Raw genomic sequence first — 15,048 nt, forward strand, 5'->3', positions numbered from 1 at the left:
CGTAAAAGTGAAATCGTAAACATTTTAATTCTCCTAAATTGAACCTCTTCTTCCGGATGCGGGACATTTTTAAAATCTCAACTCCCTCAAGAATGTTTGCGGTACAAACCTGGTCAATATTGAGGCGAAGTGGCATCAGTGACACTCTTAGGCAGCATTCCTGCGGTGACCTGCCAGACTCCGGGCGCACATGTAACGCTTTCACTGTCAACTACGAGAGGAGAAAAACATTCCCCCCCACCCATGACATTACAACCTGGTTTTCATTTAAAAAGGACAAACAGAAAAGAAAAGAAAAAAAAAAATCCCATTTCTCTTTCTGACACGAGAACTAGAAGTGGAGTTGTTGACCTTTTCCCTTAAGAGCCTGACTCAGACTTTTCTGGGTCACACGCTCCCTGAAGCATCTCATGAGAGGTATGGATTCTCCTTAGTGGACAAGATGCGGGTGACGGTGTCGTCTCCTGGGGGTTTGCTGGGCCCCTGAAGCTGACTACAGCCATACTCCAAAGATGGCTGCTATGACGTTTTCTTCCAGCGAGCCTGAGCGAATCATTTCTATTCCACTAAAACTTGCAAAGTGTTCGAAATCTGGAACATTTCCAGCTTCCAGCAACACTAAATATTCTGTGTAGATCACTATGGACTTCTGGTTTTCCTCAGGCATCAATATACTGGCAATTATAATTAACGGACCCTCCAAGTGACGTGTAAAATAATTTTTAAAACATAAAACTTTAAGCAGCACATTTAAAAGGGATTTTCATGTTAAAATGAAAAAAAAAAAAAAAAAAAAAAAACCAACCCAGCAATTTCCCCAGTCTGAATCTGCAGTTAGATATAATAAAAACACTTTTCCAAAACTAATATAATGACAGAAAATAGGAGGTCTTAAATCTTACCATGTTGGAATGAGCTTTTCGAGGCATCTCTTTACTGCAATACAGGTACAAAAACTTATTCATTTGTGATGTTGCCAGACGATCTCGAATTTCAAGATCCTGCACGATGAACACCTGCCGGGAGACTGGGTGCTCTAAGAGGCTGGACTCGCATTCCGGCTTGCAAGGGGGGTAGACCTCGTGCTGAAACTTCACCTTCACAGCCAAGAAGGAACACACAGCAATTTTTTACTTTTTATTCAAATTAGAATTCCTCTTTCAAATGCAAAATATCCCTCACCATTTTTTGAATTCTCACTTTCGGAGAACATAACAGTTCTTTATTTGTTCACGTATTTATTGATCTATGTGTCCCCGACAAGGATAAGCTTGACTGACATTTCTTATTTGATCTTGGCAAACTCCCTATCCTTTTCAGGCAAAACCCTCAACAGGAGTAACACACACGATCAGCACCTTGCGTACCTGTGAAATTGCTTGAAAGGGAATCAATGCATGCAGGGTTCAAGTCCCAAAGAGGGAGGCGGGGGGGACGATCCTCACTACAATATTCCTATGTTAAGTACCCTAATATATGGCACTGGGCACAATCCCAGACAAGCTGAAAGGATTAAATGCATATAATGTCATTGGTGGCCTGAACATACTGGTCCCTGACATTCACGAGGGACTCACAGAGGTGCCATCCAACGGCAGACCCTCTCACGTGGACAGACACTCAAAGGCAGTGGTTCCCCAAGTGTGGGCCTGGAAAAGGGAGTTATCAGAATCGCCTGGGGACTCATTAAAAATGCAAATTCACGGGCCCCACCTCAGACCTACTGGATCAGAAACTCTGGGGCCCAGCAACCTGTGTTTTAACAAGCCCTCAAGGTGCTTCTGACCCCTGCTCAACTCTGAGAGACACTCCTCTAGGGAAAGCCTGGGAAAACACAAAACCCCTCAAACTTCTCAGAACATTTAAGAAAGAAAAAGAGGTAAAAGTTTTACAGGACCCCTTGCACTTTTCCAATCCAGAGGCGTGGGGCTGGTGGCTCAAGAACACAAGGTGGGGGCGTGACTCCAAACCCCCATTAATGCTCCCACTTCAGGGGCTTTTTTCCTTCAAACTGCCATCTCACCTTGCTTAACTGTATTTCCATTAAAAAGTCATGGTTTCTTCCTTTTCCCCCACACACCATGTTACGTCCATGCCTCGTGGGTGTGTGAGAAGGTGAGCTGTGAGGACTGCTATAAATGGAGAAAGAACAAACGACAGCAACAACAACAAAACCTTTTGTTGCAGGAATATTCAAAGAAAGGCAATGAATGACCTCAGGAAAAACAGTAAGATAAAAAGAGAAAATTAAGATTATAGAACCATCAACATGTTGCCACAAACTGTATTTCTATGTGTCAAAGCCAAACACACGTTTAACAAGTACTTCAGGAGCCTCGAGCCCTAGCCTAGCACCCAGCGGGATGCCCGAGAGAGTCAAGGGCACACATGGTCCCTGCCTCCTGAGGCACAGGCTTTACGGCACTGCCCTCACCTGCTCACATAACGGTCCTTCTGAATGGAGGCCAGGGCCTGGGTCTTATTCATTTTGGTGAATGTGCCTCTAACACAGGCTCTGGCACAGGGTAGGTGCCCCCAAATTGTGCTGAATGGAAATCACTTAAGTTGCCTTAGTTTGGTAAACATACAAACAATGCGAATAAGTTTACAAATGAAGAGCTTTTATATTAAAGGAGTAACTTAAATTACATAGTTTTCAATACTACTTTATTAATACTCCTTAAAATGACAAATTCTACGTATGCTGTGAAAAGAACAGAGTGGCCTGTAAAAAAACCAAAAAACTTCTAGTAAGTTTTTGTAGAAACTTGTAGAAACAAGAAAACTTCTTGTAGAAATCAACTTACATATAACTTTTAGCCGGAGAAGTAGGAGGGACTGTTCCAAAATCCTTTCCTCCATAAAGATGCCAAACAAGAGAGACTTCTTTAACAACATACCGGACGACAGGGATGGGAAAGTGCAATGGGGCTTTGCTTGTATCTGTCTTCTTAATGGGCTGGCTAAAATAATTCTCTCTTATTACAATTGCATCATCAACCATTATTTTTACAATTGGTTCTTCTTCCTTCTCCTACAACAAAGAAACAGGGAACACATCCTATCTTGTCGCAGTAGAAACCACTGATTACGCTGCTTATCTCAAGATTTCTTGATTCTGCATTCTTTTTAACAATAATTTCAATATACAAAACGGGGCTAGTTACAATGTAGTAATCACCACGTTGGATACTCTGCATTAACCATAAAATGGACTTTCTGTTCTACGTAAATCATTCCATAAAAAATGTTTATAGTCTTCAGTTTGGCTTTTACTATTTGTTTGATAATAAAAAAGGCACAGATATAGCAAGTGTCTATCTGTGTGTATGTGGAGGGGGCTGTATAGTTCTCTAATTCAAAGTCAATATTACATTTCAAACTTAACGTACTTCAACATGCTGACCAAATTACCATGATCCTAATAATGAACTTGTTGAGAGTTTGACTGCCTTTTAGTTTCCCAGGATGTAGTAAAACAAATACACTTAACTGCCAAGTCACTACTGAGCAGTTTAACACATATATACACTAAATGGTGATGCATAAAGTTCCATTTCAGCACCAATGCTTACCCATTTTAGTAAACTGTGGATTCATTAAATCCAGACCATCCTTTTTAAATATGAGCATGACTCTCTGGGGCACATGGGTGGCTCAGCCACTTAAGCCTATGACTCTCGATTTCGGCTCAGGTCATGATTTCACGGTTCGTGAGATCAAGCTCCACATTAGGCTCTGAGCTAACAGTGCAGAGCCTGCTTGGGATATTCTCTCTCTCTCTCTCTCTCTCTCTCTCTCTCTCTCTGCCCCTCCCCAACTCGTTCCCTCTCTTTCAAAATAAACATTAAAAATAAATACATTAATGTGAGCATGACTCTAACATGGAAATGATATGTATCAACCATCCATCAGCCTTCACACAAACCAGATCTTACCTTTCCCAATTCTTGGACTAGCAACTCTAGATAGCACTCCTTTCTGCCACTTTAATACTCTGAAGAGCTATCTTACTACACACAACATCTGCAGCTTAATAATCTATGTAGAAAATTTTGCAAACATAGAGCGTTCTTCTCTGAGTTTCTGAGAAATGTGTCATAGAAATAGTGAAGTATAGCAAACATTTGCAAAGCCTCAATAATTACAAAATGAAGTCATTCTCAACTACAAAGAGTTAAAACCTAAAGACTCTTTTTCAGGTACCCTTTGGTCAATTTTACTTGTAACACTACCTTAAGGCCTCAGTTACATGATCCATTTATTACCTGAATAGTTGCTCTTGGTGCAAAAAGAATGCAAAAGTCGTCATTCTCAGTGGGAGCACCTGTCATTGCATCACTGATCAGGTGGTGTGTGAACGAGGTGTAAGCAGGGCCGGGCTCCTGAGACACGTTCCCACTCTCATCTGGAAACAGGAAGAGGTCTGAACAACATGGCTCCTGAATCTGAGATTTTTCATTCAAAACACCTAGGTAAAACAAACAAAAACCAAAAAAAAAAAAAGAAAACACTCAATTTTGGCACATTTTGAAACATCGACAATAATGCTTGGTAACCATTTTAACCACATGTCAGCTGCACACTATGTTGAATGTTTTCACCGGCCATATCTCATTTCTGTCTGACAATAACCCTCTGGCCACTACTAAGGAAACTGACAATAAGTTTGATGTTCTCCAAGCAAACAGTGAACGACGGTCTCATAAAGTCATAGACAGTCTCCTCTTAGTTATTTGGCATCAGTGAAGCTCAGAAATTCGGCAGCAGCTGATTAGTGTTGACTGGAGGTTCGTTAAAGCCAGATTTTCATATGAACAGCTCTGTCCTGTGGGTGGAGCTCTGGAAGAAGCTTCTGGGACAATAACGCAAGGGGAGGGAAAGTGGTTATGTATGGCCATCCCCCCCCTAAAGACTACAGGAAATCTCTGCTTCTGGAGGGGGGTGGGTTGGAAACAGCGGCCACGCGGTTTTCGGCCAGGGAGTGGTGCCGTGTGACGGACGGGCTACTTCATCCGGTGCTGGATAGCCCAACGGGACACCTGTTCTCAGGTAGCCCTGTCAACGTGAAGTTCACAAAAGACCGCACGTGCGCCAAACCTGAATGTGAACGTACGTTTTTATGCATTTCTCCCACGTATCTTTCTCCAGTCATTCCAACCACTGGATGGATGGAGAACGCGAAGATGGATAAAGTGCCATTTTAGCCTCAAGAGGCTCCCAGACCAGATTTTAAATTCTTCTAAGTTACTCATCCCTTGTAAGTGCCTGTGCACTTACTGAATACTGAAGCTGTCCAGTAAATATTCGTGAAATATTCTTTCCCACATAAGGAGGTTAGCTGCTAATGTTTATTACAGATAATGTAGCACACACAGGAAGCTAAAAGTTCCTGTTTGTTTCCTGAGTTCTAATTTATTCTAAATTAGAACGAAAGCAACATTTAACGCTAAACTTTTCTAACACCAGGAGATAATCTTTTAAAATTAAGATTTTAGAATATGTAGAAATGACTACGTTCATCCAATTAGAAAACAAACACTTTTTAGATGGATGCTTCAAAGTATTTAGATGCTTCAGTCTGGCTATCAAGGCTCTCTCACCGGCTGGTTCCTCCCCGCCTCTCCACCTTTACCGGCCAATTCTTTTCAATGAGAAGGGAGCTTGCGCTCCAGTAACCGCCTGGGCTGTGAGATAATTAAGGCTTGTGCGTGCTTCCGTGCCTCTGTCAATGTTCATGATCCTGCCAAGATTACCTCCTCTCCCTTCCACATACCTAAACCCCGTCCACTCTTGAAAAGCCAATTCATGTCACTTGCACTGAAGTCTAATGAGATGGTTCCCATCCCTCCTGAACAGCAGTTGGGGGATGGTGACACTTTCTGAAGCTCTTTCTCATGTCGTTTCTCAATCGTTCTAAGTAAGAGCATCAGTTTGGTTTAGTGCCGATCTGTTTTACGAAACTCTACGCCAACAGAAAAGATAAGCTCCGTTTTCCGTTTAATCTGTGTCCCCCACAACACCCCGGCCAGTGTCGTTTATCTACTAGACACTCGATAAACACAAGCTGATTGACTAATAAATATCCACCCAAACTCAGACTTGTCTTTTCGTTACTAAGTTACTTGCTGAAGAATGTATATGCGTACAAATAACGTAAGGCTCAACTACGACCCCGAAGTTCCTGGGGGAAGAAGGCCGGGCCCATCGTACCGTTAGACTGGCCTTGTGCAGACGCAGTGGCCTGCTGCAGGTCAAGCTCCTCCATAGCATCACTCATCAAATCCCGTAGCATCTGTTGATCTGCTTCTGGAAGTACTGGGCCTCGTGAGGATGAGCGGCCACCGGAATCTACCTACAGCCAAAAAGCCTAATTAAAAATAACCGAAAATGCTCTAAGAAGCAAATGACTTAGCATGATTTTGTCCCGGAAATACACTACATTTTGCAAACACACCGGAAGCAGGAACGCAGGCAGTGTTCCACATTCTGCTCGGCAGCGCTTACGTCTTACGTTTTTACCATCATCACCATCACCCTGACAACTACTGGCAAACAGAAATAAATATGCCATCACGTCCCAGCCAGCACAGTGAACTGGGGTCGTGAAGAGACAGCACATTAGAAGAGACAGGATAAAAATACTGCAGTGAGGCTGGGGGAGAGGGAGTCTCTCTGCAGAGTTAGATCTGCTCAGATCTGGCAGCTACAACAAGGCTCGCCCCTTTGACACCAAAAGCCGCTGCAGATCAGAGCCTCAGGTCTTGGGATGACTGGACATCTGTCCAAGGTCAGCAGGGGGCACACAGGAGGGGAAACCTACTGAATGGGGATTCTGGGGGCTCATCTCCAGCAGGGAGCTTAACCATTTTGGTCAGTGAACTGTGCATTCATTACCTCCAGATCACGCTTTTCAAATGGGAGCAGGACTCTGAACTGGAAAGATCTCATTTGAAAGGGATAATTTAAAGTAACTTTTAGTAAACCGGAGAATGTTTTTAAAAAGAGAATAAACAGTAGAGAGGGAGTGTCACGAATCACCTTCTTATCGGTGGGAATATAGCAGGAGCAAGGAGTCAAAAACAGAAGTGTAACACAAATGAAGGGTAGAAGCATCCCCTGAACAAAAGAATGCAAGGTCCATCAGGCCCTTACTAGAGGCTCCATCACCAAAGAGACAGAATTCTGTTCACAGACCAGACCATGAAAAAGAATGAAAAAACACTGAACACTTAAAAATGCTAAACACGCTCGACACTGTTCACTCTAGACATAAGAGAGGACACAGAGGTAATGTACGGGGGCATAAGAAAGCACTGAACCGGAAATCAAAATACCTGAATCTTGTTGCCATTTGGCTACTAGTTTGGGCGAATCACCTAATTCTCTGGGTTTTAATTTATTCACCTATGAAACAGAGGTGATCATCTTTACCCTGTCACACTGGGTTAAGGGAAATCACACAGGAGAACATAGACTGAAAACTGAACAGAATCCCACGTAACAAACATGAAGGAGAACAGAGGCCTCTGGAAACAATACGAACACCTGCATCTCCCCCTCTCAGAAGCAGTTTTACACACGACTTGCACATCGCAAGCTCTTACGTGCTAAGTGTTTTCTTTCTTCCTGGAGGTGAGATGAAAATAACTCAAGTCTGGAAAAAAGTATTATGTTGGCCGAGAAGATTAAGGTTTTGAAACAAAGAACATCAGACAGCAGAACGGTTTTCCAAAAAGGCCCCTGGAACCACCTTTCCAGACCTCATCACTCTGACGGTAAATAATAGAGGATTTTTCAGAGTTTCTTTTCTACCTCGTGATGATCATGAAGACCTCACCGACTACACCTGTCACTCGTGTGGCTGCAACGGGTCAGGGTGAGTTAGTTGTAATGCACGATACCGCTGGCTGTACCTTTGTCTTTCTTTCAGGGGCTCCAGGCTCCGTCTCCGCCTTGTTAGCTGCATGTAAGTCCCCATAGCTTGCGATGTACTGAATGAGATTCATTAACGCAGCACAAGAGTCCGAGCATGTTCTGATATGGACAATGTCACTCGAACAGTGTAGCTCAAAGCGCGGCTCAGTCTGGGCGCACACAAGGGAAAATGGATGAAAACATTTTCCAGGGGCGCCTGGGTGGCTCAATCAGTTGAGCGTCCAACTCTTGGTTTCAGTTCAGGTCATGAGCTGACGGTTTGTGAGTTCGAGTCCCGCATAGCACAGAGCCTGCTTGGGATTCTCTCTCTCCCTCTCTCTCTGCCCCATCCCTGCTCGAGCTTATGCTCTTTCTCAAAAATAAATAAACTTAAAAAAAAAAAATTTAAGAAAACGTTTTCCAAACGAGATAAGAATTTCTTTTGTTGCATAGGTTTACATTAAATAAAGTAGAATATAATTATTCTTGCCACAGGAAATGTGTATTTATAATGACTAAATTCCAATTTTAAAACATTTTATCTACTTCCAACCAAAACAATTTTTACAGTAAATTCAATACTTCTTTAGTCTCTCCTATAAAAAGGACTTAGATAAAAATTTCCATTTATTTTAATAACTTACTTGCTCTCCATCAGAATCAGATTTCACTGCAGTTATGGTTAATTCCAAAAGCCCCATATCCATCACACGAACATAATCTAAAATTTTTTAAATTAACAAAATATCTGAGCAAAGCTTTCAAAAAATGCTGATCCAACCAACATGTATTAAAACTAGCATCTCTTTAAAATTCACGGCAGTTGGTGCTAAAAATATTTAAAATGCAATGGAAATATAGTTTCATCCTTTAAAAGTCCTACAATTCCCTTTATTTAGAAACAAAATTAATCTTTTACTAAGTAAACAGAGTATATATAACTCGATGCACTTAACTGACATTCTAAGGACATTACAACTTCAAACTGGTATTTAACAAGATCCTTAGTTCAATGGCATCATTTCAGAGTTCAAATGCTTTAAAATATTCATGTACAAAAAATAAAGAGCATTCATCTAACCCCAGATTTTGTTTTTCAACTCTTACCTCTGTTCAGATTTATAGTAACAGTATTACACTTGTCAGACAGATGCAAAGCAGCTTCATCCAAGATTATTCTGAGGAAAAAAGATAAAATCAACCTCTAAACACTTAACTTGGAATACCTAACACGTGATCACGGCACACTTAGGTGTATCGTTCTTCTGATACACAAGTCATCAAAGTCATCTACAGTTTCTTACAAGTGCCATCTGACATTTCTTTAAAACTCACTGCTTCTGAGTGCTAGAAATATTTAATTTGTGTAAAGAGTAAGACTGAATCATCTGCTCAAATTGTAAATTTTCAGCATGTTTTAATAGATGCCCAAATTCACAAGACCTAAATTATGAAAATAAAGTGTATTAGGTCATATGGGAAGTTTATATTCTGCTTTAAGAAGTAAACTACCAATCTCAAGAATTCATTTCCTCCCTAAAAATAAAAAACAGTGATAAATAGAAGAGATGGGACGAATCATCTGAAATCTCAAAGTTGAAAACCTGGACAGAGAGACAGGACTATGAGTAAAAGAATGCTGGTTTTAACAAAAGATTGGGACTTGAATCGAGTTTAGCTAAGTATCAGTCAGCATGTTTGGACCAGCTGAATTTAGTAGTCAGCAAAGTTCACATAGACACCTGAGTGTAGATGATGATTTATCCAAGGCCACACTACTCGATACACTGAATGTTTCCACAGTGAGAAGAGATCGGATCGGCAAATAAAGAGGCCTAATACCGAAAAGAAACAAAAAACATCAGTTGGCTACAACAACAGAAACTCCCTTAAAAGAGCAGTGTGAACCTTAATTTGAATTACGTATTTTTTCAAAACTCAGTACCTACTTTGAATAGAATTTTATTTAGTCCATCTGTGAACTAACCTATAATCAAGTGCACAGCTCCAGAGATGAACGTGAAAAGTTGTAAATGAAGTTGGAGGATTATATCCCAGGACAGGTTCATCAGCAATATTCAAGAAGTATAAAATCTATAATCACAAAAATATTAAATGCCCTGCTTTAGAGGAAAAAAAAAAAAAAGTTTTGATAGGATATCCTTAATACCAATGTAAAATAAAATATCTCACAGAAAAAGCAACCGTTTATTGGAAAAATCAAAGCTAAAAGTAGAAAATCATCATTTTGAAGGAATTCATTTCAAAAAAGTATTTGCAAAACTAGGGTCTGAAATGATGAGAGAGGCCCATCTGACAACTGCAATGCTACAGAAGTCTTGGAAAAATCCTATCTTATGAAACTGAAGTACGTATGATATACTTTTACATTATTTTGCCAGGGACAATTCTCGAAAAAAATAAATTTTGCTAAAGATTGCTTACGCTCCGCCTGGTTTTCTACATAATCCATTTTTGGGAAAAGTTATTTTTCCCTACATTATACCTCACTCAGTCTCAGTCTCTCTTACCGACATCCATTCTCCCATATTTCTATCTAAATAGGGTTAGACTAACCTCTCCCTTACAACCGAGTTCAGCATTCACCCCAACTGTCTCTTTCCCCTCACCACACTGTTCTAAGCCTCCTTGTGTTCCCTAAATGCTTTTATGAAAGCTCTCTGAAAACTTTCGAGTATGAACTAATTTATTATTTTCAGAGGAAAGGAAAAAGTTCCCCTTTCTAAGGAAAATGAACAAGAATCATTGTACAATTCTCACATAGAAAAGAAATTAACCAACTGTTATTTCATTAATCAAACAGTTGTTGCACTGGAAATTAATTACAAAAATCATTCTAAATGCCTCAAAGCATGTTACTGGCCTAGGGAATCACTCTGCAATCACTCTGAAATATACCTTAAGGAATACAGGGTTAGAAGTGCAAGTCAATACACCATTCATCTCTTCTCTATACCAGGTGCTCTAAGATTCTGGGTCACAGAATCCCTTCCCTTAAGTGACATACACGATAACTCTGTCTGTGGGAGATTTAGGGTCCAAACTTTAAGGTAAAAAAAATCAATTTCGTTCTGGAGTGGTGATGATATTCCACTTCCTGACCTGAGAGGTGGTTATTTGGGAGTGTTTACTCCAGGGAAAACTCAGTGAGCACTGCTCCTTTATGATCTGTGACTTCACAGTGTGTATACTACATGTCAGTATGAAGTCAGAAGGAGACCAATACGCACGTAACAACTCTCTTACCTGTTCGTGCCAGCTAAGCCCAGAAGGAAGCATCCTGTGCTGGAGTGTGGCTCCTTTCAATCCTACAGCAATGAGAAATTCCTACACACAACAACACGAAGAATTCCATTTACCACCTATGTAACCCTCTAAATCAAAACTTGAAAAGTTTTTCTAAGGGAAAAAATGTGTTGCCTTTTATGCAATCACTTGGAGCTAGGAATCAAAGGAATGGCAAGTACATAATGGTACAAAAATACAAAAGACAAACCTTTGTATTGGACTCCGATTTATCAGACAGTATTTTAACTGCGACAGAGAGCATATTCGAAGTGTCACCTCCGACACCATCTGAAGCAGCTCTACTGAGGCCATCTTCTTCAGAGGAATAAATAGTTGGTTCCAACCAATGCGGGCGGGTTGAACTGGGCAGTCGTGTTTCTGTGGGAAGACTCACTCCATCCACTATGCCTACATCCACAACGAGATGACGACATAACGAAATGATCATCTGAAATTAGTTCAGACTTTCACAACTCAAAACAAAACTCTATATACTTCCATTGACTATAATGACCAAGAACCAGCTTGACATTAATAATCTGTATGTCTCTGCTAATGTTGGTATGAATGACGGTACTCAAGAAAAAAATTAAGATAGGAAATGCTAGGAAAATTAAATTTAAACAGAAAAATCTGATAAACATTAAGACTGTCCAAGTACTGTTTTCTACACTTAGAAGAAAAAAAAAAAAGAATGTTGCAAATATCTTCTATTGACAAGGTAACAGGGAATGTGCTCACAGGATGGTAAATTCTATATCTGTTACCACAAGGAGATACTGTTTGAGAGTAACGACCATAAAGTCTTATCAACTCATCGGTGGATAATAAGATATGGTATATCCATAAAATGGAGTGTTATTCAGCAATGAAAAAGGATAAAACACCATCACACCTGGATGAGGCTTGGAAACATCATGACAAATGAAAGAAGCCAGTCACAAAAGACCACATACTGAATGATTCCATAAACATACAGAATACATAAATCCACAAAGCAGATCAGAGGTTATTTAGTGCTGGGCAGGGTGAAGGCTATGGGAGGGGTAGAGCTAAGGGGTACCTAGTTTCTTTTAGGGGTGATGAAAACATTCTAAAGTTGACTGTGATGATGGTTGCAACAATTCTGTGAAATAGTAAAAGCCAATGAAATGTAGAGTTTAAATGGGTGAAATGGATGGTACATGAATTGCATCTCAATAAAGTTGTTGCCCCAAAAAACATAAAGTCAACTCCTAATGTACAATAAGCATCACTTTGCCAATGGAATCAGACCACCCCACAGAAAAAAATTTCTATTATCAGAGTTCTGTTCTCAATAGATTTTGTGAAATAAAATTTAAACCGGTCTAAACAGAAGCGAACAACACACACATGAAACGTGTCCTACCTTTGTGGTATAGACTGAAACTGCTAGAATGAAGGCAGATGTAGTGCTTGTCATCAAAACCTTCGTATTTTGTCACACAAAACAAGGAACCACTATTGAACTCTAACCAGAATTCACCATGCTTGTTCTCCAACAGATCTCCATTATCTTGCTAAAAAAAAAAAAAAAAAAAAAAAAAAAAAAATCAGAAAAATACAGAAGTCATTATTTACTTGCAGAAAAGGAAGAATGACCCTTGGGTTGCTCCTTCCTGATTCAGCTTCGAAGTTCCTCCCATGTGGTGGCAAACTGGTCTGATTCTGGAACCACCCACCACAGTGGTATTAAAAACTGAATAATTAAATGCTGGTGGGGCCTCTTCTGCCAAATGAATCCCTGTCCTTCATCCACCTTTGTAACAGATAAAATTTCTAGCGATCACTGAAGGAGCAGAACCAGCATTTTTGCCAAAAGGACCATGTAACACTTGTCTTCTGATCTGCAGTGACAGCTCGTTCCCCAAAGCTGCGGTCACCAAGTCACCGTGGAGCGAGAGCCTCACGACACTGATCTTCCCCAGGCCCGAGGCAACCTCCCACTCCCTCGATGACTGCATGTATGGATCAGAGGAGATTTGAAATAAGATACACTTGAAACACTCTGCATTTGCAAATCCTCACCTTTACTTCTGTGAACACTGCCATTAATCCATGATTAACACTCAGAAGAACTGAGAGAAAACTTTGTGAGTTCTTGTTCTGAGAGTCTAGTTTTTTTTTCCTACGGGAACGATAGTTGGGATCAAGGGTAGAGAAATACTGCAACGTCTCCTCCTCGGATCCACTTTCCTCATCTGCGAGAAACAAATGTCATAATTCTACGGTTCTGACAGTTATTAAAATAAAACAGTAACTGGAACATTATCACAATTCTTATCTTACAACCTGTTTTGTTCTTTTGTTTTTTTTACCAAGAATCTGGCCTCACAATAAGAACGTACTTACTATATTGCTCTCTTTCCCAATGAACTTAAGACAACGTGTATGGTGTCACTATAAAGGCAACACGTTTCATTGATAATATTCTCAATATATAGATGAAAGTGGGGAAATACTGTAAGTTACTAAAAGATATTATAAAATACATTACGAGTAGAAAACAGCCAAGAAATATTTTAATGCCAATTGAGAAAAGGTTGCTAATTTACTGATAAACCAGGCATTTTAATTCCAAACAAATTTAAAATACATTACCATAGTGAACTGTAGATTTAAATTGACTACAACTATCTTTGTTGAAGGTATTAATCAGTTGACTGGCTACGGAAAGACCAATACCATATGAAATATTCTCAAATGTCTCCACTGGCGAAGGGGCAGTTGGTTCCCAGAGCAGCAAGTCGTTAAAGATCCTATTATAGACAGAAGTTGAAAAATAAGGACATCACTCGTAGTTCCACTGAAGGTACACGACAGAACATGCCTTTAAGAAGTCACGTGAATAATAATTTTTCTAAATGGTGACACAGAAATTAGACCCTACCAAAAAAAAAAGTTTTGTTTTTTGGTTTTTGTTTTTTTTAAACATCCATTACGTTCTTTCAAAGGAAAAAGCACTGGTATGGCGCTAGTGGGGGGCCGTGAGAAAGGAATCCGTACGATGAGATAACCTCATCAGCTATCTGCCTAGTTTTACCTGTGTGGTGTGCATACATCTAAATGCACTTTAAAGGAGGCAGTTAATTTAAAAACCCATGAGGAACAAGGGAAAACTGCTCCCACAGGAGAGCACTCTGCAAGCTGCAACACAGCACGCTCTGTCTCATGTGATGCCCCCCCATCCCACGGGGCAGCCAAGGAAGAACCATCACCCTCACTTCACGCTCGGAGAAGCTGCCTCCCACAGGCCACACAGCTGATCTGCGGGGGAACTGGGGCCACAGCCCACATCTTGTCCAGCTCTCTCCTCCATCGCTCACTGTCCCTAGATAAGTGCGTTCCCTCCCACAGAAAGAGCAGCTTCATTGGGGAGTGTGGAGACCAAGAGTGCAAGCGAAACATGAGACCCTCTCACGAGCTGCGCAGCCAAGTCAAGACCGGTGACTAACGGGTTGATACATGTCAAGCCAGGCGACCAACACATCCTCCTTTTTCAAAGAAATCTCTGTCCCTATTCTGATGCCCTTCTGTTCCTCCCCCCACCCTCATCACCCATGCTCTACATTTCCACGAAAACTCAGACTTTACAACATCCTCTCTGAAGCCTTCTGATCGATTTGGACCCCCAGCAAATCCTTCACAGATGTGACTCAATCATGGCGCCTACAACACTCTATTCTCTTGCTTCCCCTTCCTAGACTGCAGCCTCTCAGAGAGAGGGACATAGGTCTTGGGCACCCTTCTATGTGCCTCACACAGTGACTGTCACGTAACAGGCACCAAGGGTTTGATGAC

The 15,048-nt window shown here is 40.8% G+C and overlaps 1 protein-coding gene across 5 annotated transcripts in view; it reads right to left on the reverse strand.

Annotated features, from left to right (window-relative positions):
- Nucleotides 1-15,048, reverse strand: part of ATG2B (autophagy related 2B) — a 74,038-nt gene that overhangs the window by 19,775 nt on the left and 39,215 nt on the right. For 3 of the 5 annotated variants that reach the window (XM_030319914.1, XM_030319913.1, XM_030319917.1), the window contains exons 19-34: nt 13,849-14,006; nt 13,276-13,448; nt 12,617-12,767; nt 11,435-11,634; nt 11,185-11,265; nt 9,905-10,011; nt 9,660-9,752; nt 9,025-9,095; nt 8,562-8,638; nt 7,917-8,087; nt 6,214-6,355; nt 4,269-4,471; nt 2,808-3,034; nt 2,024-2,132; nt 903-1,097; nt 110-211 (exon numbers count right to left, since the gene is read on the reverse strand). In XM_030319914.1, the coding sequence (XP_030175774.1) occupies nt 110-211; nt 903-1,097; nt 2,024-2,132; nt 2,808-3,034; nt 4,269-4,471; nt 6,214-6,355; nt 7,917-8,087; nt 8,562-8,638; nt 9,025-9,095; nt 9,660-9,752; nt 9,905-10,011; nt 11,185-11,265; nt 11,435-11,634; nt 12,617-12,767; nt 13,276-13,448; nt 13,849-14,006 (2,260 nt within the window). The remainder of the gene's footprint in view (nt 1-109; nt 212-902; nt 1,098-2,023; nt 2,133-2,807; nt 3,035-4,268; nt 4,472-6,213; nt 6,356-7,916; nt 8,088-8,561; nt 8,639-9,024; nt 9,096-9,659; nt 9,753-9,904; nt 10,012-11,184; nt 11,266-11,434; nt 11,635-12,616; nt 12,768-13,275; nt 13,449-13,848; nt 14,007-15,048) is intronic. The other 2 variants (XM_030319915.1, XM_030319916.1) reach the window with 2 other exon arrangements.

This window comes from Lynx canadensis, chromosome B3, assembly GCF_007474595.2.
Source record: "Lynx canadensis isolate LIC74 chromosome B3, mLynCan4.pri.v2, whole genome shotgun sequence".
NCBI classification, from domain to species: domain Eukaryota; kingdom Metazoa; phylum Chordata; class Mammalia; order Carnivora; family Felidae; genus Lynx; species Lynx canadensis.